General features: G+C 38.6%; 1 protein-coding gene across 1 annotated transcript in view; it reads right to left on the reverse strand.

The window, feature by feature from the left end:
- Positions 1 to 462: 462 nt before the first annotated feature.
- The window catches only part of TMPRSS12 (transmembrane serine protease 12), a 45,892-nt gene continuing 18,863 nt past the window's right edge, over positions 463 to 27,491 (reverse strand). Inside the window, exons 4-5 of the mRNA XM_003825868.3 lie at positions 3,072 to 3,214; positions 463 to 1,194 (exon numbers count right to left, since the gene is read on the reverse strand). Coding sequence (XP_003825916.1) covers positions 943 to 1,194; positions 3,072 to 3,214 — 395 coding nt within the window. The 3' untranslated portion in view covers positions 463 to 942. The remainder of the gene's footprint in view (positions 1,195 to 3,071; positions 3,215 to 27,491) is intronic.

The following is a 27,491-nucleotide window of genomic DNA, read 5'->3' on the forward strand; positions in this document are numbered from 1 at the left end:
CCAAGTAGCTGGGATTACAGGCATGCACCACCATGCCTCGCTAATTTTTGTATTTATAGTAGAGACAGGGTTTCACCATGTTGGCCAAGCTGATCTTGAACTCCTGACCCTAAGTGATTCTGCCCACCTCGGCCTCCCAAAGTGCTGGGATTACAGGTGAGAGCCACCATGCCTGGCCCTCATTTTCTTTTGTTTCTTTTAATTCATTTTATACATTAGTTATCATAAAGTTTATCCCAGGTTGGCGTCCCTCTTTTACCCGGCATGCTTTCCAGTTGCTGCTCACAGTTAATTCAGAGGCCCCATGGGATACAAAATTTTAGCATGGGCTTCAAGAAAATAAAGTTTAGAAAGTAGGTTATACTCCTGGAAAAAAGTCATAAATTTCTAAATAAAAAGTAAATTATTTGGGGGTGTGTATACCATAGCTCTCTTGGCAGAGGAAATGAAGTACTGATATTAAATAAATGGTTTTAATTAGAATTTAAATAACAGATAAATACTTGTTTCTCTAAATATACTTTGAGAATTGGAAATAAGATTATAATTTTAAAAAATCATACAAACATTTTTTAGAATAAAATCTAAGGAAGAATTTTTATTAATTTAACCAAATAACAGCTTTCATTTTAATTATAAACTATTATTTGGCATTTATACACATAAAATATATGTTTAACTGAATATTTTGTACAAACTCTGAGTATTCCAGATACAGAATTATGATTATAAAATAAAACAATCAAGATATTTCAAGGAGACATGTGATTCAGTGCCAAAATTACAATTCTATATCTGTCACAATACTTATAGCCCATAAAATGTTCACATGAAATCTCTAATGTAGGCAATTAATTGCTAGAAGAATAAATGATGTTCATTATATAGAACAGAGAAAGGGACACAATGCAAAATAAAGATATGAAAGCCTTCAGAATTTCTTTATGTTGTTGCTAGTAAGATGACAAAACATAAAGCTATGAGGATCTGGCCACGTAAAATATTTATAGTAAGTATGCCTTGAGTGCTTGCATGGAAGAAATGCTCTGTCAGCCACTTTTGGTAGAAGGATGGCCCAATATAGACACCAGGAAAACCTCTTCGGCCACAGCCATGTCCGTAACTGGTAATTCCCATTACAAAAAATCTTTTATATTCTGGTAAGTAGCACATTAATGGTCCCCCACTGTCACCCTGTCAAAAAAGTCCCAAAATAGTGTTTGTTACTTCTAGTATTCTTCAAGCAACAGTAACACTGGAATAAATTATTTACATCAAACATACATTTATATAAATACACATTTTCAATATACCCCCAATTTATAAAGATCACTAGATTTTGAGCTTAAACTTCCAACTCAAACAGGAGGAATTCAATTTTACCCAGGTATTTGGAGGAACCATATAGCTGGTAGATAAATTTCTCATCTGCCTAGTTTTGAGTCAGAATACTATAAATCAAATTGTTTGGATTTTTAAATACAATTACTCAGGAGAAATATAATTTAGGAAGTGTGCAAAATATTCTAAAAACTGTCTATTATTAGAATATTCTCTTGCTGAATACTGCATGTGGAAAGGATAACTTTAAGATGTATGAAGGATTCTTTTAGGCACGTGTGTTTTGCTTGCCAGGGAGAGGAGTAAACTGGCATCTTGCAAGAGAAGACAAGTTTCTAAGTGCTGACAATAGCTAGTGCAGGAAAATGAGCATAAATGGCAAAGCCTCTCAGTAGTATTATAAATGACAGGTCACTTTCATAGTCTATATAAAATTAGGAATGCACCCAAACGCTATTACTAAGGCCTGTTAATGCACTCAAAACAACAAGGACACTGAGATAACTGTTTCCGATTCTCTATATAAGGCAGGCATTGAATAATTATTTTTTGATGATGAGGATGTTTGGCCTAGGAATGCAATTCAATTAGATTGGATTCTTTACTATTTCACTCAGCAAGATTTTTAAGGAAAAGGACACAGAAAAGATAAACTTTAGATTGCAGAAATGAGAATGAGTAGGAAAAGGTGAGAGCATGGGTTACTCGGGAGTGAAGGACTAGTAGCTTTGGAAATAGTGAAGAAAAGAGGAATAAAGGAAGAGTAAAAAAGCATGAGACAAAACAAAAAATGGATGAATTGTACTTCATTTAAAAAATTAACATTTGTGCTGCAAATGATAACCTCAGAAAAGTGAAAAAACAGTCTACAGAATGGGAGAAAAATTTTGTACATTATGTATCTGGTAAGGGACTTGTATCCAGAATATATGAAAAATGCTTATAACTCAGTGATAAAAAGACAACTCAATTTAAAAATGAGGAAGGGATCCAAATAGACATTCTGTAAAGAAGATATATAAATGGCTAATAAATACATGCAAAAATGCTCAACATCATTAGTCATTAAGGAAATGCAAATTAAAACCACTATGAGATACCACTTCACACCCACAAGGATGGTTATAATAAAAAAGACAGTAACAGGCTGGGCGCAGTGGCTCACCCCTGTAATCCCAGCACTTTGGGAGGCCAAGGTGGGCAGATCACTTGAGGTCAGGAGTTCGAGACCAGCCTGGTCAACAAGGTGAAGCCCCGCCTCTACTGAAAACACACACACAAAAAAAAAAAAAAAAAAAAAATGGCCGGGCATAGTGATGTGTGCCTGTAATTCCAGCTACCTAGGAGGCTGAGGGATGAGAATCGCTTGAACCTGGGAGGCAGAGGTTGCAGTGAACAGAGATTGTGTCACTGCACTCCAGCATGGGTGACAAAGCGAGACTATCTCAAAAAAAAAATTGAGCTGTATACTTTTAACTAGGTGAATTATATCTCAAAGGTAATGATTAAAAAAAAGAATTCAAGGTAAATTCTGCCTACTGATGACAGCAGAAACCATGGAATCAGGAACCAAGAAGATTTGGATTGTTGAAATAGTTAAAAAGGAGAAAAAATGATTTATTATTTTTAGGCCTGATAATTAAGACCACCAGAAAGTTATCAAAGGCCTTGTTTGACAAGTTCCCTTCTGGCTTCAGAAAATATTTTAAAGGAAAATTACTTGGTCTTACCCTGCAAGTATCAAAAGCTCCATCTTCATCACCTGCACAAAATGAAGTGTTGGGAATTATTCCCCCATAACTCCTCTCAGAATTACACATCTCTCGAGAAATATAATGCACTTCTGCGTCTTGTAAAATATTTGTAGCATTACCTGTTAACAAAAAATACCAGTAAGTTATCTTGGACAGACATTTTTACAGTGATTTAAATGTTAGTGTTTTATGTTTTCTTTCCAAAGTGACTGATGCAATAATTATGTAAAATTATATTCATATATATGTGTATGAATATGTATGTATGCCTAGGAAGATTGTAGAAGAATGTTTACCTCAATGTTTGTTTGTTCGTTTTTGAGATAGAGTCTTGATCTATTGCCCAGGCTGGAGTGCAGTGACGTGATCTCGGCTCACTGCAACCTCTGCCTCCTGGGTTCAAGCAACTCTTGTGCCTCAGCTTCCTGAGTAACTGGGATTACAGGTGTGCAACACCACACCTGGCTAATTTTTTTTTTTTTTTTTTAATTTTTGAGATGGTGTCTCACTCTGTCACCCAGGCTGCAGTGCAGTGGCGTGATCTCGGCTCACTACAACCTCTGCCTCCCAGGTTCAAGCAATCCTCCTGCCTCAGCCTCCTGAGTAGCTGGGATTACAGGCACTCGCCACCATGCCCAGCTAATTTTTGTGTTTTTAGTAGAGATGGGGTTTCACCATGTTGGCCAGGCTGTTCTCGAACTCCTGACTTCAAGTGATCCACTCATCTCGGCCTCCCAAAGTGCTAGGATTACAGGTGTGAGCCACCATGGCTGGCCAGATGTGCCTTTTTATATTCCCACTAGCAAAGTACGAGGGTTTCAAATTCTTCACATCCTCATCAATGCTTGTTATTGTCTAACTTTTTAATTATAGTCTTCCTTGTGTGTCATCCCAGCACTTTGGGAGGCTGTTTTAAAATTACTGCTAGTGTATAGAAATGGAGTAGATTTTGTATATGGTCTTATACTGGCTGTATTACTAAACTCTGTTAATTCCAATGGATTTTAGAGCCTATTTTAGTTACATCATCTGTGACTAATGAATATTTTGTTATTTCCTTTGTAAGTTGTGTGTGTACCTTTTTCTAGTATTAACACACTTGGTAGGACTTCTACAGTATTGAATACAAGTGGAGAAATTGTTCTTGATTTTAAAGGAATGTTTTACTGTAATGATGTTTGCTGTAATTTAGAGGTCATTAACCTTAATTAGGTTAAGGAAATTCCCTTCTATGTCTAGACTGTTAAGAGTTTCTAACAATGCTTCTACTGCATTTATTCAGATAATATTTTTTATCCTTTAACCAATCTGTGATGAATTCCATCAAGAGACTTCTAATTTTATTTATTTATATTATTATTTTTGAGACAGGGTCTTGCCCTGTTGCCTGGGCCCCAGAGTGCAGTGGCACAATTAGCTCACTGCAGCCTCAAACTCCTGGGCTCAAGCAATCCTCCCACCTCAACCTCCCGAGTACCTGGGACTATGGGCATGTGCCATCATGCCCAGCTAATTGTTATTTTTGGTAGGGATGGGGTCTTGTTGTGTTGCCCAGGCTGCTCTCAAACTCCTGGCTTCAAGTGATCTTCCCACCTTGGCCTCCTAAAGTGCTTGGATTGCAAGCATGAGCCACTGCACCCAGCTGAGACTTCTCATTTTATTTTATTTCATTATTATTTATTTACTTTTTGAGACAGAATCTCACTGTGTCACCCAGGCTGGAGTGCAGTGAGGTACTCGCTGCAACCTCTGCTTCTTGGGTTCAAGTAATCCTCCCTCCTCAGTTTCCAAGTAGCTGGGATTACAGGTGTGTACCACCACGCCCAGCTAATTTTTATATTTTTTGTAGAGTTGAGGTCTTGCTATATTGCCCAGGCCATTCTTGAATGGGCCCAAGCAATTCTCCTGCCTTGGCCTCTCAAAGTGTTCGAATTACAGGTGTGAACCACCACAGCTGGCTGACTTCTAATTTTAAACCCTTGGATTCCTGAGATAAACCTAATTTGGTTATGATTAATTCTATTTTTTTTGAGTCAGGGTCCTGCTCTGTTGCCTAGGCTGGTGCCTAGTGTAGTGGCACAGTCATAGGTTGCCACAGCCTCAACCTCCTGGGCTCATGTGATCCTTCTGCCTCAGCCTCTAGAGTAGCTAGGACTACAGGTGTGCACCACTATGCCCAGATAATTTTTTGGTTTTTTTTTGTAGCAACAGTGTCTCAGTATGTTGCTCAGGCTGATCTTGAACTCCTGGCCTCAAGCAAGCCTCCTAATTTGGCCTCCCAGAGTGCTGAGATGACAGATGTGAGCCACTGTACCTGACCATCAATTCTATCTATAATATACTTTGTAGATTTAGTGTGTTATTACTAATAATTTGTTTGAAATGCCTGCTTCTATAATGTTGGGCTTTCTCTTACTGTGTTTACTTGATTTTGGAATCAATAATATGATTATTTCATACACTGAGCTGGAGTATATTCCTTCCTTTTGTATTCTTTGGAAGCGTATGTATAGGATTTAGATAATCTGTCTCTGGTATTATGGTAGAACTCACTTGTTCTGAGTTCTGGTTTTTTATTTTTGAAAAAGAAATCTACTGATTCAATTCCTTTACACTCTATAGTACTATAGAGGATTTCCATTTCTTCTTTGGTCAGTTTTGGTTAGTTACCATTTTCATATTTAGTCAATTTATTAATTTCAGTTTGGGTTATTTACAAAGGAATTTATTCGTTTTGTCTAAGTACTAAAATTTACAGCATAACATTTTAAAAAGTACTGTGCTATATGTTAGTTCATAGTATTAATTTGTATTTGTGCCTTCTTTCCTTTTGTCACCAGTCTTACCAGTGGTTTGTCGTTTTTTCAGAAAACTGGATTTTGGCTTCTTGGTTTTCTCTTTTCTATCTTTATTTTCTGTTCATTAACTGCAGTGCTTACCTTTATGTCTTTTTTTCTTCTTTCTATGGGTTTAGAATGTTCTTTCTTTTTTTAGCCTCCCTCCATAGTAGCTGAGACTACAGACATGTACCACCATGTCTGGCTGTAATATTCTTTTTTTTTTTTTTTTTTTTTAGAGAGATGGGGTCTTGCTCTGTTGCCCAGGCTGGTCTTGAACTCCTGGGCCCAAGCAATTCTCCCACATTGGCCTCCCAAAGTGTTGGGATTACAGGTGTGAACAACTGTGCTTGGCCAGTGCAATGTTTATTTAAACTTTAAAAAAGTTAGACTTTGAATTCATAGTGTTCAGACTTTATTCTTCAATATTAGGTCAAATGTTTGCTCTTCCATATGATTCAAACTAACTAAATATATATATATATATATATATATATATATATATTTTTTTTTTTTTTTTTTTTTTTTTTTTTGAAGTGGTCTCGCCCTGGGCTGGAGTGCAGTGGCGTTATCTTGGCTCACTGCAACCTCCGCCTCAGGGGTTCAAGTGATTCTCCTGCCCCAGCCTCCCAAGTAGCTGGGATTACAGGCTCACGCCACCACGCCCAGCTAATTTTTTGTATTTTTGGTGGAGACAGGTTTTTTACCATGTTGGCCAGGCTGGTCTTGGACTCCTGACCTCGTGATCTGCCCGTCTCAGCCTCCCAGAGTGCTGGGATTACAGGCGTTGAGCCACAGCACCTAGCCTCAAACTAAAAATATATATTTCTAAAACTTTCAATTTTATGTTTTACCTCTATCTGCAGCTCTCAAGTTTTGTTATGTACCATATACATTATTGTTCAATTCTAAGTATTTAAAATTATTATGATTTCCTCTTTGACATATGAGTCATTTAGTAGTGTGTTTTGAATTCTCCAAATGTGTGAAGTTAAAAAGCTTACCCTTTTGTCATTTTTTTACAGCTTTATTAGGGTTTAATTTACATAACATGAATATCACACATTGTACCAATGCAGTTGAATGATTTCTGCTAAATTTACACCAGCACCACAATCCAGTTTTAGAGTATTTCCTTCACCTCACAGAGTCCTCCTATGCTCACTTGTAATCAATTCCCAGCTCCAGCCCCACACTTAAGAAATGACTGATGGGCTGGGCTCAGTGGCTCACGCCTATAATTCCAGCACTTTGGGAGGCTGAGGCGGGCATATTACCTGAGGTCAGGAGTTCGAGACCAGCCTGACCAACATGGAGAAACCCCATCTCTACTAAAAATATAAAAAATTAGCCAGGCATGGAGGTGCATGCCTGTAATCCCAGCTACTAGGGAGGCTGAGGCAGAAGGATTGCTTGAACCCGGGAGGCGGAGGTTGTGGTGAGCTGAGATTGTGCCATGGTACACAGCCTGGGCAACAAGAGCAAAACTCTGTCTCAAAAGAAAAAAAAAAAAAAAGAAATGACTGATTCCTGTCTCTACAGGTTTGCCTTTTCTTGAAATTTTATATAAATGGAATCACACATTTGTAGTCTTTTGTATATAGCTTCCTTCATTTAGCTATATACCAAGGTTTTCAAGGTTCATCTATATTGCAGGATAGCTTTCTTCCTTTTTGTTGTTGGATAGTGTTCTATTGAATGGATATATCATGTTATGTATATCCATTCACTAGTTGGTGGACTTTGGATTGTTTCCAGTTTGGTGTATTATTAATAATGCTATGATGAGCGTTCATAAGTTTTTGTGTGGACATGTTTTCATTTGTCTTTGGTAGATATCCAGGAATGGAATTGCTAGGTCATATGGTAACTATGCTTAACAGGGTAAGTGCATATTTAACTTTTCGAGAAACTGTCAAACTGTTTTCCTAAGTGGCTTTACCATTTTACATTCTCCTCAGCAATGTATAAGGGTTCCAGTTTCTCCACATCCTTGCTAACACTTGATTTGTTAGTCTTTTGGATTATCATTCTAGCAGTTGCATAGTGGCATCTCATTGAGGTTTCAAGGATATTAACATAAATATATATTTGAAATGAGGTCTTGCTGTGTCACCCATGCTGGAGTGTAGCACAGCGATCATAGCTCACTGCAGCCTTGAGCTCCTAGGCTCAAGTGACCCTCCTGTGTTAGCCTCTCAAGTAGCTGGGACTATAGGCATGTACCACTGTGCCTAGCTAATTTTTGTAGCAATGAGATCTTGCTTTGTTGCTCAGGCTGGTCTCAAACTCCTGGTTGCAAGTGATCCTTTTACCTTGGCCTCCCAAAGCACTGAGATTACAGGTGTGAGCCACTGTACCCAGCCAGTGTTAACAGCTTTTCATGTACTATTAGCCATTTGTATACCTACCTTGGTGAAATGTGTTTTCAAATCTTTTTTGTTTCTGCAAACACTATGGTGACTTATCTTTTCAAATCTTTATCCAATTTTTTATTTTTTATGTTTTTGTGACAGGCTCTTGCTTTGTCGCTCAGGCTGGAGTGCAGTGACACAATCACAGTTTACTACAGTCTCATCCTCGTGGGCCTCAAGTGATCCTCCCACTTCAGCCTCCTGAGTAGCTGGGACTACAGGCATATACCACCATGCCCTGCTAATTTTTTGGTATTTTTTGTAGAGATGGGGTTTTGCCATGTTGCCCAGGCTGGTCTCAAACTCCTGAGCTCAAGTGATCCACTTGCCTCAGACTCCCAAAGTTTAGGGATTACAGGCATTAGCCACTTTGCCTGGCCTTAAAACAAATTTTTCTTTAAAAATTCTCGTTAATGATAACAATTTACACATGACTACTTTCAGCCTTATTTTCTAGTCAGACCCTTCTTAATAAACCATATATTTTGCTTTACATCATTTTGGTTCAGGGAGTCCAATAAAATTACTAATATATTGAAATGGAAATGCATGCAACAAAAACTTAATAAGGAAAGGGTTTTCAGAATGATAATAATATGTCAAATTAGCATTTACATTCCTGGCAAAAAGCCAGTTGGTTATGATGTATTATCTTTTTTTATACACTGCTGGAGATATTTGCAGCTCTTTTTCCATTGATTTTCTTAATGGTGGCTTTTGAAGAGGATACATGTTTAAATTTTGATGAAGTCCAATTTATCATTTTTATTTTTATTAATGGTTGTGCTTTTGGTGTCCTAAGAAATCATCGCCTAATCCAATGACTCAAGGACTTTCTCTTTGCTTTTTTCTAGAAGTCTTACAACTGTAGCTCTTATACTTAGGTCTATGATCCATTTTGAGTTAATTATTTCTCTAAGTCTCTTTGTGCTGCTAAAATATGTCATAGACTGCTTATAAACAGTTGCTTAATAAACAACAGGAATTTATTTCTCACAATTCTGGATGCTGAAATTGAAGATCAAGGCACTGGCAGATTCGGTGTCTGATTAGGGCCATTTTCTGGTTCATAAGTTGTGACTTCCAGCTGCATCCTTACGTGGTGGAAGGGCAAGGCAGCTTTTTGGGGCCTCTCATATACTAATCTCGCTGATGAGAGCTCTGCCCTCTCAAAAGGCCCTACTTCCTAATATCATACCTTGGGAGTGAGGATTTCAACATATGAATTTTGGATGGACACAAACATTCAGATTGTACCACTATTGAATATAGTATGGAGAAAAGCTCCAAGGGTTTTTTTTCGTGGCGTAAGGATATCCAGTTGTCCCAGCATCATTTGTTGAAAAGACTGTTTTCCATTATATTGCCTTGGCACTGTTGTGAAAATCAACTGGCCATAAATATGAGGGGTTTTTTACCCCTCCATGTTGTGTTCCATTAATCTACAGTCTATCTTTTAAAAATTAAATTAATTTTTTTAGAGATGGTCTCATTGTGTTACCCAAGACTGGAGTGCAGTGACATGATCATGGCTCACTGAAGCCTCCAACTCTTGAGCTCAAGTGACCTTCTTGCCTCAACCTTCCAAGTAGCTGGGACTATAGCTGCATGCCACTACACCTGTTTTTTTTTTTTTTTATTTTTGCAGAGATAGGGGCTCACCGTATTGCACAGGCTGGTCTTTAAATTCCTGGGCTCAAGCCATTCTCTTGCCTTGGTCTCCCAGAATGCTGGGATTACAGGCATGAGCCACCACTCCCAGCCTCTACAGGTCTGTCTTTATCCCAATGTGTTGATTGCTGTGGTTTTATAATACGTTTTGAAATCAGACAGTCTAACTCCTTCAGTTTTTTTTTTTTTTTCCAAAATAATTTTGGCTATTCTAGATCCCTTGCCTTTCCATATACATTTTAGGATCGGCTTGTTAGTTTGCACGAAAAATCCTACTGGCATTTTGATAGGCCAATCTGTGAATAATTGCCGTATTAACAACATTGAGTCTTCTAACCCATGAATGCAGTATGAGTCTCCATTTAGTTTAGGTCTTCTTTAATTTCTCTAAGTGATGTTTTTGTAGTTTTCAGTGTACAAGTCTTACACATCTTTTGTTAAATCTGTTCCTAATTATTCATTATTTTAAATGCTATTATGGGCTGGGCATGGTGGCTAATGTCTGTAATCCCAGCACTTTGGGAGGCCAAGGCAGGCGGATCACTTGAGGCCAGGAGTTTGAGACCAGCCTGGCCAACATAGTGAAACCCCGTCTCTACTAAAAATACAAAACTTAGCCGGGCGTGGCGGCGCATGCCTGTAATCCCAGCTACTCAGGAAGCTCAGGAGGCTGAGGCATGAGAATCGCTTGAACCTGGGAGGCAGAGATTGCAGTGAGCTGAGATTGCACCATTGCACTCCACCCTGGGTGAAAGAGTGAGACTGTCTCAAAAAATAAAAATAAATAAATAAACGCTATTATGAATGGAATTGTGTTCTTAAATTTTGTTTTCAGATAGTTTATTGCAAGTATAGACATATTGATTTTTGTCTTCCTATAACCTCAATGAACTTGTTTTACTAGATTGTTTTGTAGATTCCTTAAGCATTTCTACATTTACATAATCATGTCATCTGTGAATAAAGTTTCCCTTTTTGATTTCCAATTTGTGTGCCTTTAATGTCTTTTTCTTGCCCATTGCACAGGCTAAAATCCTTGCTTTGTTCCTGATTTTATAGGGAAAGCATTCATTATTTTACCATTAAGTAGGATGGTTAGCTTATTCTTTATAGATGCTCTTTTATCAGTTTAAGCTTCCTTCTAGTGCTATTTTTTTAAAAAAAGAATTTTAACTTTTATTTTAGATTCAGGGGGTACGTGTTACCTAGATATATGCATGATGCTGAGGTTTTGGGTACAATTGATCCTGTCACCCAGGGTATAATTGAACCCATATACTGAGCATAGTACCCCCAAATTAGTTTTTTAGCCCTTGGCCCCCTCCCTCCCATCCTCTTTTAGTAGTCCCTGGTGTCTTTTGTGACCACCTTTATGTTCATGAGTACCCACTATTTACCTCCCACTTATAAGTGAGAACATGCAGTATTTGGTTTTCTGTTCCTGTGTTAATTCACTTAGGATAATGGCCTCCAACTCCATTCATGCTGCTGCAAAGGACATGATTCTGTTTTTTTATGGCTGTATAGTATTCCATGGTGCATATGTACCACACTTTCTTTATCCAGTCTTTTTTTTTTTTTTTTTTTTTTGAGACAGAGTCTCGATCTGTCACCCAGGCTGGAGTGCAGTGGCGCGATCTCTGCTCCTTGCAAGCTCCGCCTCCCAGGTTCACGCCATTCTGCCTCAGCCTCCCGAGTAGCTGGGACTACAGGCGCCCGCCACCACACCCAGCTAATTTTTTGTATATTTAGTAGAGACGGGGTTTCACCGTGTTAGCCAGGATGGTCTCGATCTCCTGACCTCATGATCTGCCTGCCTCGGCCTCCCACAGTGCTGGGATTACAGGCGTGAGCCACCGCACCCGGCCTATCCAGTCTATTGTTGATGGGCACCTTGGTTGATTCCATGTCTTTGCTATTACAAACAGTGCTGCGATGAACATAGGAGTGCATGCGTCTTTTTGGTAGAATGATTTATATTCCTTTGGATAGATACACAGTAATAGGATTGCTGGGTCCAGTGGTGATTCTGGTTTAAGTTCTTTGAGAAATCTCCAAATTGCTTTCCACAGAGGCTGAACTAATTTCTATTTCCACCAGCAGTGTGTAAGCATTCCTTTCTCTCACAGCCTTGGCAGCATGTTTTTTGGGTTTTTTAGCAATAACCATTCTGATTAGTGTGAGATAGTATCTCATTATGGTTTTGATTTGCATTTCTCTGATGATTAGTGATGTTTAACATTTTTTCATATGTTGTTGGCTGCTTGTATGTCTTTTGAGAAGTATCTGTTCATGTCTTTTGCCCATGTTTTAATGGGGTTAATTGGTTTTGGCCTGTTCAATTGTTTAAGTTCTTTATAGATCCTGGATAGTAGACCTTTGTAGGATATGTAGCTTGCAAGTATTTTCTCTCATTCTGTAGGTTGTCTGTTTCCTGTTGATAGTTTCTTTTGCTGTGCAGAGGTTTTTCAGTTTAATTAGTTCCCACTTGTCAATTTTTGTTTTTGTTGCAGTTGCTTTTGAGGACTTAGTCATAAACTCTTTCCCAAGGCCAATGTCCAGAATGGCGTTTCTTGGGTTTTCTTCTAGGATTCTTGTAGCTTGAGCTCTTACATTTAAATCTTTAACCCATCTTGAGTTAATTTTTGCATATGGTGATAGGATAGAGGTCTGGTTTCATTCTTCTGCATATGGCTAGCCAGCTTTCCCAGCACCATTTATTGAATAGGGAGTTCTTTGCCCATTGTCTTTGTCAAAGATCAGATGGTGTGTGGCTTTATTTCTGGGATGTCTATTCTGTTCTATTGGTCATGTGTCTGTTTTTGTAACAATACCATGCTGTTTTGGTAGCAATACCATGTTGTTTTGGTTACTGTAGTCTTTTTTTTTTTTTTTTTTGAGATGGAGTCTTGCTCTGTCGCCCAGGCTTGAGTACAGTGGCATGATCTCAGCTCACTGCAACCTCCCCTTCCACGTTCAAGCGATTCTCCTGCCTCAGCCTCCCAAGTAGCTGGGATTACAGGTGTGTGCCACCACACCTGGCTAATTTTTGTATTTTTAGTAGAGACGAGGTTAGAACCATATTGGCCAGGCTAGTCTCAAATTCCTGCCCACAAATGATCCGCCCACCTTGGCCTCTCAAAGTGCTGAGATTATAGGCAAGAGTTACCATGTCCAATGTTACTGTAATCTTACAGTATAGTTTGAAGTTGGGTAATGTGATGCTTCCAGCTTTGTTCTTTTTTCTTAAGATTGCTTTGGCTACTTGGGCTCTTTTTGGGTTCCATATACATTTTAGAATAGTTTTTTCTAGACTTGTGAAAAAACAACATTGGTAGCTTGATAGCAATATCATTGAATCTATAGACTGATTTGGGCAGTATGGACATTATAATGATATTGATTTTTCCTGTCTATGAACATGAAATGTTTTCGCATTTGTTTGTGTCATCTATGATTTCTTTCAGCAGCATTTTGTAGTTCTCCTTATAGAGATCTTTCACCTCCTTGGTGAGATGTATTCCTAGGGAATTTTTTTGTATGTTTGTTTTTTGTTTTTTTGGTGTGTGTGGCTATTTTAAATGACATCGCATTCTTGATTTGGCTGTCAACTTGAATGTTATTGATGTATAGAAATGCTACTGATTTTTGTACATTTATTTTGTATCCTGGAACTTTACCGAAGTCATTTATCAGTTCCAGGAGCCTTTTGGTGGAGTCTTTAGGGTTTTCTAGGCATAGAATCATACCATCAGTGAAGACAGATAGTTTGGCTTCTTTTCCTATTTAGTTACCTTTTATTTCTTTCTCTTGCCTAATTGCTATGGCTAGGACTTCTTATTGCTATTTCTTTTGAGAATTTTTAAACTTAGAATGGTGTTGGATTTTATCAAATACATTTTCCACATTATTTGCAATGATCTTGTCATTTTTATCTTTTATTAATATAGGCTTTATTTTATTTTATTGATTTTCAGATGTAAAACCAAACTTGCATTTTTTGAAGAAATTCCACTAGGTAGTGTATATAATCCTTTGTTATATGTTGCTGTATTCAGTTTGCTAACATTTTGTTGATGATTTTTGAGTCTTTATTCATGAAAGCTGTTTCTCTGTAGTTTTCTTGTAATGTTTTTGGTTTGGTGTCAGGATAATAATACTAGGCTTATATAATTATCTGGGAAATACTCCCTTCTCTATTTTCTGAGTGTGTAATATTAGAACTATCTCTTCCCAAAATATTTGATATAATTCACCTGTGAATTGAACTGGGCTTGGGTTTTTTTAAATGGGAAGACTTTAAATTACTAATTATATTTATGTACTTGTTACAAGTTTATTCAGATATTCATTTCTTCTTGAGCCAGTTATCATAATTTTTTTCCTTTTAGGAATTTATTGCTATTACTAAAATTTGACCATTTATGTGAACAAATATAATGTTAATCAGTATTTAAATACTTCTCCTGAATAATACAGGGACCTGAAACCAGTTTGACTCTGATCACCCCTCCTGAAATACCTGCCTTCCCCTGACAACTTAGACATTATTTTTATGATTTTAAGGTTTATGTCTTGCTACTACTGACATTTTGGGCCTAACAATTCTTTGTGTGGGAGATGGGAGAACTATATTATGCATTGAAGGATGTTGAGCAGATGCCAGTAGCAAACTTACCTGCTTGCCCAGTTTTAACATCCAAAAATTTTCTCCAGATATGTTACCAAATGTTCCCTGGGGGCAAAATTATGCCCAAGTGAGAACAACTGTTGTGTACGGACAATGTTTATTTACATTTACCTATATATTATCCATGTCTTTTTTTGTTCCTTCTTACATCTTATACTTCCCTTTTAGCATCATTTACATTCTTTCTGATATTTCTTTTACTTCCTTGGTGAAAGACTGTTGGTAGTAAATTCACTTTTTGTTCACAGATATTATTGAATGATAGTTTTGCTGGATACACAATTGTAGGCTCATAGTTATTTTCTCCCAGCATTTTGAGGATATTTCATTGTCTTTTGGCTTTCTTTTTTATTTTATTTATTTTTCCATAGGTTATTGGAGTACAGGTGGTGTTTGGTTACAAGAGTAAATTCTTTAGTGGTGATTTGTGAGATTTTGGTGCAACCATCACCTGAGAAGTATACACTGCACCCTATTTGTAGACTTTTATCCCTTGCCCCCCTCCCACCCTTTCCCCTGAGTCCCCAAAGTCCATTGCATCATTCATATGCCTTTGCATCCTCATAGTTTAGCTCCCACATATCAGCGAGAATATATGATGTTTGGTTTTCCATTCCTGAGTTACTTCACTTAGAATAATAGTCTCCAATCTCATCCAGGTCTCTGCGAATGCCGTTAATTCATTCCTTTTTATGGCTGAGTAGTATTCCATCATATATATACATCATATATATGTACATATATATACACCATATATATATTTTTTTTTCACAGTTTCTTTAACCACTAGTTGATTGATGGGCATTTGGGTTGGTTCCACGATTCTGCAATTGCGAATTGTGCTGCTATAAACACGCGTGTGCAAGTTTCTTTTTTGAATAATGACTTCTTTTCTTCTGGGTAGATACCCAGTAGTGGGATTGCTGGATCAAATGGCAGTTCTACTTTCAGTTCTTTAAGGAATCTCCACACTGTTTTCCATAGTGGCTGTACTAGTTTACATTCCCACCAGCAGTGTAGAAGCGTTCCCTGATCACTACATCCATGCCAACATCTACTGTTTTTTTTTAAATTTTTTGATTATGACCACTCTTGAAGGAGTAAGGTGGTATTGCATTGTGGTTTTGATTTGCATTTCCCTGATCATTAGTGATGTTGAGCATTTTTTCATATGTTTGTTGGCCATTTACATATTTTCTTTTGAGAATTGCCTATTCATGTCTTTAACCTACTTTTTGATGGGATTTTTTTTGCTTGCTGATTTGTCTAAGTTTGTTGCAGATTCTGGATATTAGTCCTTTGTCAAATGTATAGATTGTGAAGATTTTCTCTCACTCTGTGGGTTGTCTGTTTACTCTGCTGACTGTTCCTTTTGCCATGCAAAAGCTCTTTAATTAAGTCCCAGCTATTTATCTTTGTTTGTATTGCATTTGCTTTTGGCTTCTTGGTCATGAAATCCTTGCCTAAGCCAATATCTAGAAGGGTTTTTCCAGTTATCTTCTAGAATTTTTATACTTTCAGGTCTTAGATTTAAGTCCCTAATCCATCTTGAGTTGATTTTTGTACAAAGTGAGCGACAAGAATCCAGTTTCATTCTCCTACATGTGGCTTGCCAATTATCCCAGCCCCATTTGTTGAAAGGGGTGTCCTTTCCCCATTTTATGTTTTTGTTTGCTTTGTTGAAGATCAGTTGGCTGCAAGTATTTGGGTTTATTTCTGGGTTCTCTATTCTGTTCCATTGGTCTATGTGCCTATTTTTATACCAGTACCATGCTGTTTTGGTGACAATGGGCTTATAGTATAGTTTGAAATCAGGTTGTATGATGCCTCTAGATTTGTTCTTTTTGCTTAATCTTGCTTTGGCTATGTGGGCTCTTTTTTGGTTCCATATGAATTTTAGAGCTGCTTTTTATAATTCTTTGAAGAATGATGGTGGTATTTTGATGGGGATTGCATCGAATTTGTAGATTGCTTTTGACAGTATGGTCATTTTCACAATATTGACTCTACCCATCCATGAGCACGGGATGTGTTTCCATTTGTTTGTGTCATCTATGATTTCTTTCAGCAGTGTTTTGTAGTTTTCCCTGTAGAGGTCTTTTGCCTCCTTTGTTAGGTATATTCCTAAGTATTTTTTTTTTTTTTGCAACTATCATGAAAAGGGTTGAGTTCTTGATTTGATTCTCTGCTGTTACTATATAGGAGAGCTACTGATTTGTGTACATTAATCTTGTATCTGGAAACTTTGCTGAATTCTTTTATCAGTTCTAGGAGCTTTCTGGAGGAGTCTTTAGGGTTTTCAAGGAAAATGATCATATTGTCAGCAAACAGTGACACTTTGACTTCGTCTTTACTGATTTGGATGCCCTTTATTTTTTTCTCTTGTCTGATTGCTCTGGCTAGGACTTCCAGTACTATGTTGAAGAGGAGAGGTGACAGTGGGCATCCTTGTCTTGTTCCAGTTCTCAGAGGGAATGCTTTCAACTTTTCCCCATTCAGTATTATGTTGGCTGTGGGTTTGTCATAGATGGCTTTTATTACATTGAGGTATATCCCTTGCATGTTGATTTTGCTGAGAGTTTTAATCATAAAGGGATGCTGGATTTTGCCGAATGCCTCTTCTGCATCTATTGAGATGATCATGTGATTTTTGTTTTTAATTCTGTGTAGGTAGTGTTTCACATTTATTGACTTGTGTATGTTAAATCATCCCTGGATCCCTGATATGAAACCCACTTGATCATGGTGGATTATCATGTTTTTTTTTGGTTTTGTTTTGTTTTTTTTGTTGTTGTTGTTTTTTTGAGATGGAATCTCCCTCTGTTGCCCAGGCTGGAGTGCAGTGGCACAATCTTGGCTCACTGCAACATCTGCCTCCCGGGTTCAAGCAATTCTCCTGCCTTAGCCCCCTGAGTAGCTGGGAGTCTCCCTCTGTCGCCCAGGCTGGAGTGCAGTGGCACGATCTCAGCTCACTGCAACCTCCGCCTCCTGGGTTCAAGCAATTCTCCTGCCTCAGCCTCCTAAGCAGCTGGGATTACAGGCACCTGCAACCATACCCAGCTAATTTTTCTAATTTTAGTAGGGACAGGGTTTCTACCAAGTTGGCCGGGCTGGTCTCAAACTCCTGACCTCAGGTGATCTGCCCACCTTGGCCTCCCAAAGTGCTGGGATTACAGGTGTGAGCCACTGCGCCCAGCTGGTGGATTATCTTTTTGATATGTTGTTGGATTTTGTTAGCTAGTATTTTGTTATGGGTTTTAGCATCTATGTTCATCAGGAATAGTGGTCTGTAGTTTTCTTTTTTGGTTATGTCCTTTCCTGGTTTTGGTATTAGAGCAATGATGGGTTCATAGAAAGAATTAGGGAGGAATCTGTCTTTCTCTATCTTGTGGAATATTGTCAAAAGGATTGGTAGCAATTTTTCTTTGAATGTCTGGTAGAATTCTGCCATGAATCCATCTGATCCTGGATTTTTATGGTTGGTAATTTTTAAATTACCATTTCAATCTCGCTACTTTTTATTGGTCTGTTCAGGGTATCTATTTCTTCCTGATTTAAGCTAGGAGGGTTGTATTTTTCCAGGAATTTATCCACCTCTTCTAGATTTTCTAGTTTATGTGCATAAAGGTGTTCATAGTAGCACTGAATGATCTTTTGTATTTCTGTAGTGTCAGTTGTAATATCTCCTGTTACGTTTCTTATTGAGGTTATTTGGATTTTCTTTCTTCGTTTCTTGGTTAATCCTGCTAATGGCCTATCAATTTTATTTATCTTTTCAAAGAACCAGCTTTTTGTTTCACTTATCTTTTGTATTTTTTTGTTTGTTTGTTTCAATTTCATTTAGTTCTGCTCTGATCTTCATTGTTTCCTTTCTTCTGCTGGGTTTGGGTTTGTTTTTTTTTCTTGTTTCTCTAGTTCCTTGAAGTATAACCTTAGAATGTCAGTTTGTGTCGTTTCAATCTTTTTGATGTAGGCATTTAGGGTTATGAACTTTCCTCTTAGCACCACCTTTGCTGTATTTCAGAGGTTTTGATAGGTTGCATCATTATTGTCATTCAGTTTGAAGAATTTTTTAATTTCCATCTTGATTTTGTTTTTGACCCAATGATTATTCAGGAGCAAGTTATTTAATTTCCATATATTTGCATGGTTTTGAAAGTTCCTTTTGGAGTTGATTTCCAATTTTATTCCACTGTGGTCCAAGAGAGTTCTTGATATAATTTCAATTTTCTTAAATTTATTGAGGTCATTATGTGGCCTATCAGATGGTCTATCTTGGAGAAAGTTCCATGCAGTGTTGAATAGAAAGTGTATTCTGCAGTTGTTAGATGCAATGTTCTGTATATATCTGTTAAGTCTATTTATTCCAAGGTATAGTTTAAATCCATTGTTTCTTTGTTGACTTTCTGTCTTGATGACTATCTAGTGCTGTCAGTGGAGTATTGAGGTCCACCACTATTATTGTGTTGCTGTTTATCTCATTCCTTAGGTCTATTAGTAATTGTTTTATAAATGTGGGAACTCCAGTGTTAGGTGCATATATGTTTAGGATTGTGATATTTTCCTGTTGGACAAGGCCTTTTACCATTATATAATGTCCCTCTTTGTCTTTTTTAACTGCTATTGCATTAAAGTTTGTTTTGTCTGACATGAAAATAGCTATCCCTGCTCTCTTTTGGTGTCCATTTGCATGAAATGCCTTTTTCCACTCCTTTACTTTAAGTTTATGCAAGTCCTTATGTGTTAGGTGAGTCTCTTGAAGGCAGCAGATAGTTGGTTGGTGAGTTGTCATCCAGTCTGCAGTTCTGTATCTTTTAAGTGGAACATTTAGGTCATTTATATTCAATGTTAGTATTGAGATGTGAGGTACCATTGCATTCATCGTGCTATTTGTTGCCTTGTACCTTGGTTTTCGATTTTTTGTTTATGCTTTTTAAACTGTATTTTTGTTTTATAGGTCCTGTGAGATTTATGCTTTAAAGAGGTTCTGTCTTGATGTGTTTCCAGGATTTGTTTCAAGATTTAGAGCTCCTTCTAGCAGTTCTTGTAGTGGTGGCTTGGTAGTGGCAAATTGTCTTAGCATTTGTTTGTCTGAAAAAGACTCTATCTCTCCTTTACATGTGATGGTTAGTTTCATGGGATACAAAATTCTTGGCTGATAATTGTTTTGTTTGAGGAGGCTGAAGATAGGGCCCCAATCCCCTCTAGCTTGTAGGGTTCCTGCTGAGAAATTTGCTGTTAATCTGATAGGTTTTCCTTTATAGGTTACCTAGTGCTTTTGTCTCACAGCTCTTAAGATTCTTTCCTTCACCTTAACTTTAGATAACCTGATGACAGTGTGCCTAGATGATGATCTTTTTGCAAAGAATTTCTCAAGTGTTCTTTGTGCTTCTTGTATTTGGATGTCTAGGTCTCTAGCAAGGCTGGGGAAGTTTTCCTCGATTATTCCCCCAAATATGTTTTCCAAACTTTAGGTTTCTCTTTTTCCTCAGGAACACCAATTATTCTTAGGTTTGGTTGTTTAACATAATCCCAGACTTCTTGGAGGCTTTGTTCATATTTTATTATTCTTTTTTCTTTGTCTTTGTTGGATTGGGTTAATTCAAAGACTTTGAGCTCTGAATTTCTTTCTTCTATTTGCTCAATTCTATTGCAGAGACTTTCCAGAGCATTTTGCATTTCTGTAAGTGTGTCCAATGTTTCCTGAAGTTTTGTTTTTTCTTAATGCTATCTATTTCCTTGAATATTTCTCCCTTCACTTCTTGTACCAGTTTTTGGATTTCCTTGCATTGGGCTTCACCTTTCTCTGGTGCCTCCGTGATTAGCTTAATAACTAACCTCCTGAATTCTTTTTCAGGTAAATCAGGGATTTCTTCTTGGTTTGGCCCCAATGCTGGTGAGCTAGTGTGATTTTTTGGGGAGTATTAAAGAGCCTTGTTTTGTCGTATTACCAGAGTTGGTTTCCTGGTTCCATCTCATTTGGGTAGGCTCTGTCAGAAGGAAAGTCTAGGGCTGAAGGCTGTTGTTTACATTCTTTTATCCCTTTGATGTAGTACTCTCCCCACCTTTCCTATGGATGTGGCTTCCTGAGAACCGAGCTCCAGCGATTGTTATCTTTCTTCTGGGTCTAGCCACCCAGCAAGTCTACCAGGCTCTGGGCTGGTACTGGGGGCTGTCTGCACAGAGTCCCGTGATGTGAACTATCTATGGGTCTCTTGGCCGTGAATACCAACACCTGTTCCAGTGGAGATGGCAGGGGGTTGAAATGGACTCTGTGAAGGTTCTTAGCTTTGGTGGTTTAATGTCCTATTTTTGTGCTGTTTGGCCTCCTGCTGGGAGGTGGTGCTTTCCAGAGAGCATCAGCTGTGGTATTATGGAGAGGAACCAGTGGCGGGCAGGGCCCTAGAACTCTCAAGAGTATATGCCCTTTGTCTTCAGCAACCAGGGTGGGTAGGGAAGGACCATCAGGTGGGGGTGGGGCTAGGCATGTCTGAGCTCAGACTCTCTTTGGGTGGGTCTTGCTGAGGCTGCTGTGAGGGATGGGGGCGAGATGCCCAGGTCAATGGAGTTGTATACCAAGTGATTATGGCTGCCTCTGCTGAGTCATGCAGGTTGTCAGGGAAGTGGGGAAAAGCTGGCAATCACAGGCCTCATCCAGCTCCCACACAATCCAAAGGGCCAGTCTCACTCTCACCATGCCCCTCAACAGCACCAAGTCTGTTTCCAGACAATGGGCAAGCAGGGCTGAGAACTTGCCCCAGGCTACCCACCTCCCAGAGTATTTGGGGTGTCTCCCAAGTCCTACAGGAGCAGTCTGCTTCCTTCAGAGGGTCTGTGGGTTGTCTTGGGATTCTCGATTTATTTCTGCAGTCATTCTTGAGCTAAAATTCATGATGCCAGCCTCCACACGCTGCTCTGTCCATCCAAGTTAGAGCTGCAATCTAGTTCTGCCTCCCATCTGCCATGATAATCTGAATAATCAGCTCTGCAGTCTGTACAGAAGCTCCACGTTGGAGCTGCAATCTAGTTCTGCCTCCCATCTGCCATGATAATCTGAATAATCAGTTCTGCAGTCTGTACTCAAGCTATATTTCTTGAGGGTAGGCCTCAAGAAACCTACAATCATGGCAGAAGGCAAAGGGGAGGCAAGCACATCTTCACACGGCAACAGGAGAGGGTGTCTTTTGGCTTTCATTATTGCTACTGAGAAGTCTCAAAACTAATCTGTAATTCTATTATAAAGATTTTTCTTTTATCTCTGGCTACATTTCAGATCTGTTTTTTTTTTCTTTGTTCAACTTCAGTATAATGTATGAAAGGGGATTACATTTTGTTTTGGCTAATATTGTGCTTATTAATATTTTATCTGGATTCATGTCTTTCATCAGTTTTTAAGAAATTTCAACCCAAATCCATTGAATATTGCCTCTCCTATATCCTCTTTATTCCTTCCTCTCTGGCACTCACATTAGATATATATTAGATTTTCTCATTCTATCCTTCTTATACCTTATTTCATGTTTTCTCTTTTTTCCCTTCTGTGCTACAGTCTAGGAAGTTCCTTCAGATATATCTTCTGGTTCACAAATCCTCTCTTTAGCTGTGTCTAATATGATATCTAGTTTATCCAATGAGTTTTGTTTTTGTTTTTTGTTTTTGAGACAGAGTCTTGCTCTTGTTGCCCAGGCTGGAGTGGAAAGATACGATCTTGGCTCACTGCAACCTCTGCCTCCTGGGTTCAAGTGATTCTCCTGCCTCAGCCTCCCAAGTAGCCTCCCAGGACATAAGATTCCAGGCACCCACCACCATGCCTGGCTAATTTTTTATATTTTTAGTGGATTTGGGGTTTCACCATGTTGGCTAGGCTGGTCTCAAACTCCTGGTCTCAGGTGATCCACCTGCCTTGGCTTTCCAAAGTGCTAGGATTACAGGCATGGGCCACCGCACCCAGCCTATCCAATGAGTTTTAAATACTAGCAATTACGTTTTTCATTTTTAAAGATTCTAGTGCCTAGTCCTTCTACATAGTCTATTGCTCATTTTTGGCCGGGCCTTGTGGCTCATACCTGTAATCCCAGCACTTTGGGAGGCCAAGGTGGGTGGATCACGAGGTCAGGAGATCGAGACCATCCTGGCTAACACGGTGAAACCCCATCTCTACTAAAAACACACAAAAATTAGCTGGGCGCGGTGGTGGGCGCCTGTAGTCCCAGCTACTCAGGAGGCTGAGGCAGGAGAATGGCGTGAACCCTGGAGGTGGAGCTTGCAGTGAGCCAAGATCTCGCCACTGCACTCCAGCTGGGCGACAGAGCAAGACTCCGTCTCAAAAAAACAAAACAAAACAAAACAATAGTCTATTGCTCATTTTTAATTCTACCTTTTAGTTCTTTAAACAATTTACATATTTTTTATTCTATACCTAAAAATATTAATATCTGAAGTCCTTGGGAGGCTTAATATGTTTGTTGTTTCTGTTGGCTTTCACTATTAATGGTTTGTTTCCTTATGTGTTTGGTGATCTTTGAACTGATATTTGGTTGATTTTAATCTGTGGGATCTTAAGTGTTTCTAAACTTTAGCCCATTGAATTAATTTCAGTTATTATATTTAATTATATTAGATATGTATGTTAAATATATTAATTATTTGTGATCTTTTTATTGTAATCCATTCAATTTCACTGAAACTTTATCTGGTTATATTCTTTGAGGCCTTAGATGAAGTTGGGTTTCTATATAAATAATTTACATTTGATGTTGTCAGGATCAAATCTTGGGATGTTACTAAGCTAGAACCTGTTTTAAACTAAATTCTCAGCTTGAAGCTTTGTAGTCTACTCAGTGTTACTTTGGATAGCAAATCCGTGTGAGTGGTATTTATAGTTACATATTGGGGAGAGGGAATTTCTAGCTTTTCCCCCTTCCATTAGTCAGTTTTCCCAGTAAACATGGGGATGGCGATAGGAGGTGAGGATTTGTTGGTTATATGTGGTTCATTTAAAAAGCTTTTTATTTTAAAATAATTATGGAGTTATTGGAAGTTGCAAAGATAGCACTAAGAAGTCAACTGTACTTTTTATGCAGTTTCCTACAATGGTTACATCTCTGTCACTGAAATACAATATCAAAATCTGGAGACTGACATTAATACAATGTGTGTGTAGATCCATGAAACCACCACAAAAAAACAGGGTATAGAGTTATTCCATCAGGACAAAAATCTCCTTCATGCTACCTAACCTTCTTAACCCTAGCAACTACTAATCTATTCTCTGTCTGCATAATTTTGTCATTTCATTGTTATATACTTGGAATCATATATGACATTTTAAAATTGGCTTCTTTTCACTCAACATAATGCCCTTGTCCATCTAACTTGTTGCATCAATCAGTCGTTCATACCTTTTAACTGCTTAGTTCTATTCTATGGTAAGGCTATACTAGTTTATTTAAGCATTCTCCTATTGAAGGACATTTTGGTTGTTTTTAGTTTTTGGCTTTTAAAATAAAGCTTTCATGAACATCTGTAAATAGTTTTTTTTGCGTGGACATTTGTATTTCTCTGGGATAAATATCTAGGGGTACAATTGCTGGGTCATATGGTAAGTGTATGTTCACATGTATGTTTTTAAGAAGCCGTATGTCTGTTTTTTGGTATACACACGTTTAGCATTGCTATGTCTTCTTGGTGGACTGACCCTTTTATTACTATGTAATGTCTCTCCCCATCCTTGTAATCTTCTCTGCTGTAAGTCTACTTTATCTGATATTTATATAGCCATTCCTACTTTCTCTTTTTTCCATTCTAGCTTCCTTTTTTTGTCTGGATACAGGGTCTTTCTCTGTTACCCAGGCTGGAGTGCAGTGGTGCTATCATAGCTCACCATAACCTCGAACTCCTGGGCTCAAGTGATCCTCCCACATAGCTGGGACTATAGACGTGCACTACCATACCTGGCTAATTTTTTTAGCGACGAGGTCTCCCTATGTTGCTCAGGCTGGTCTCGAACTCCTGGCCTCAAGCAATCCTCCCACCTCAGCCCCTCAAAGTGCTAGGATTACACGTGTAATCCAGCTTTCTTTTGATTAATGTAGCCATGTGTATTTTTCCCTCCTTTTTTTTTTAACCTACCTAGATCACATTTGAAGTATACTATATATATAAGAAAAAGGCGGGCGCAGGGGCTCACGCCTGTAGTCCTAGCACTTTGGGAGGCCCAGGTGGGCAGATGACTTGAGGCCAGGAGTTTTGAGACCAGCCTGGCCAACATGGCGAAATTCCATCTCTACTAAAAATATAAAAATTAACTGGGCGTGGTGGTACACCTCTGTAATCCCAGCTACTCGAGAGGCTGAGGCACAAGAATTGTTTGAATCCAGGAGGCGGAAGATGCAGTGAGCTGAGATCGCGTCACCACCTTCCAGCCTGGGTGACAGAGCAAGACTCTGTCTTCAAAAAAAAAAAAAAAAAAATTATATGCTGGGTCATGAGTGTGACTCATTTTTAAAGTATAGCCATGGGACAGACTCCAGCTTTATGGGAGTGTCTTCCCTACTTCCCAACTTGGACAAGTTTTATTCTTTAACCATTTCCTTCCAAGGCCCATGAAACCACTGAAATCAATATTAAAAGTTAACATTTTGGCGAATACCCTCAAGATCAAAGTCAACTTCCGTGTTCCAGTTCCCTCTCTAAGTTTCTATTGTCACACCGAGTCCTTAACCTATGTATTCTCCCTCTTTAATAGTTTTCAGTGGGGAGCTTGGTATGTACATGTAAACTACCATGTTGCTGGAGAACTAATTTAATTCTCAAAACAACTCTCTGATGGGTATCATTGCTCTCACTTTAAAGATCATGAAACTGTATGACATTGTGAAAGATGATATATTAGGCCGGGTGCACCTGGCTCACGCCTGTAATCCCAGCACTTTGGGAGGCCGAGGCAGGTGGATCACAAGGTCAGGAGATCGAGACCATCCTGGCCAACATGGTGAAACCCCGTCTCTACTAAAATACAAAAAATTAGCCGAGTGTGGTGGCACGTGCCTGTAGTCCCAGCTACTGGGGAGGCTGAGGCAGTGGAATCACTTGAACCCAAGAGGCAAAGCTTGCAGTGAGCCGAGATTGTGCCACTGCACTCCAGCCTGGAGACAGAGCAAGACTCCCTCTCAAAAAAAAAAAAAAAAAAGATATATTAATAATACAGTGGAAATACATGAGATTTGCAACAGGCAGAACTGGGCTTGAATCCTGACTTTATCATTTAGTTATTTTATTAGTTTAAGCAACTTATTTAACCTCTTTAGGCTTTATTTTACTCATTCATTTAATAATATTTCCTGTAGTGTTGCTGGGGGTATTAAATGAGATAATGCATTGCAATGCTTAGCATTTTATTAAGTACTGGGCCCTAAACAAACGGTAGTTGCTTCTATTATTGTTCTAATTATTAAAGAGTCAATAACATGCCCATGGTAATTCAGCTAGCACAGAGCGGCAGGCTGGGATTCAGAATTAAGTCTGAATCTAAAGCCCATGTTCCTTTCCCTACACCATGTTGCTTTCCTTATCTTCTTTAAAAAGTATTCACAGATGGAAAAAAAAAAGAAAAATAATAATTCACAGGTCTTTCGTACATTTATCTACATCCTAGCTAAATAATCCACAAATATTTAAATGGCTAGGGCCTGTGGGGAATAGGAAGAAAAAAGAAGTCTTAGTACTTAACCTCATATATTCCTAACAGGACAATGATTCCTTCAAGAGCAGTTTAATATAGTTATTAAATATTCAGGCTTTAGAATAAAAGACTTAGGACTTGGATTTGAGTTCCAACTTCTTAACCTCTAAGATTCTCAATTACTGGTCTGTTAAATGGGGTAAAAATACCATTAACTCCCTTTTAGGAATATTGGGGGCATAAGATAAAGTAGTATATTTAAAACAGGACCCAGGACAGGCATGGTGCTCAGGCCTATAAACCCAGCTACTCAGGAGACTGAAGTGGCTAGATTGCTTGAGGCCAGGAGTTTGAGACCAGCCTGAGCAACACAGCAAGACCATCTCTTAAAAACAAACAAACAAAAGCTGGGCACAATGGCTCATACCTGTAATCTCAGCACTTTGGGAGGCTGAAGCAGGAGGATTTCTTAAGACTAGGAGTTCAAGACCAGTCTAGGAAATATGGCAAGACCCTGTCTCTACAAAAAAATGAAAAAATTAGCTGGGCATGGTGGCACATGCCTGTAGTCCTAGCTACTTGGGAGGCTGAGGCAGGAGGATTACTTGAGACCAGGAGGTAAAGGTTACAGTGAGCCATGATCGTGTCACTGCACTCCAGCTTGGGTGACACAGCGAGACCATGTCTCTTACAAAACAAAATATACATCTATACATACATAATACATTTTAAAAAGCTGGGCGTGGTGGCACATGCCTGTAGTCCCAGCTATTGGAGAGGCTGAAGCAGGAGAATTGCTTGAGCCCAGGAGTTTGAGGCTGCAGTGAGCTATAATTACACCACTGCACTCCAGCCTGAGAGACAGAGTGAGACCCCCATCTCTAAAAAAAAAGTGTTTTAAATAACAACAAGAACAAAAACAGGGCCTGAAACATGGTAAATGCTCCCAAATGGTGGTAGCTCTTATTACCAAAGAGACTGTGTCGTCTATGTTTTTATTCCTCCCATTAGTTGGGTCAGTTAACATTTAGCGCCCCTATGTACACTAAAAAAATATATCGCAATCATCTTGCCTGATACTAAACGAGGCATTAAATTAAA

Source organism: Pan paniscus, chromosome 10 (assembly GCF_029289425.2).
Source record: "Pan paniscus chromosome 10, NHGRI_mPanPan1-v2.0_pri, whole genome shotgun sequence".
Classification (NCBI taxonomy): Eukaryota; Metazoa; Chordata; class Mammalia; order Primates; family Hominidae; genus Pan; species Pan paniscus.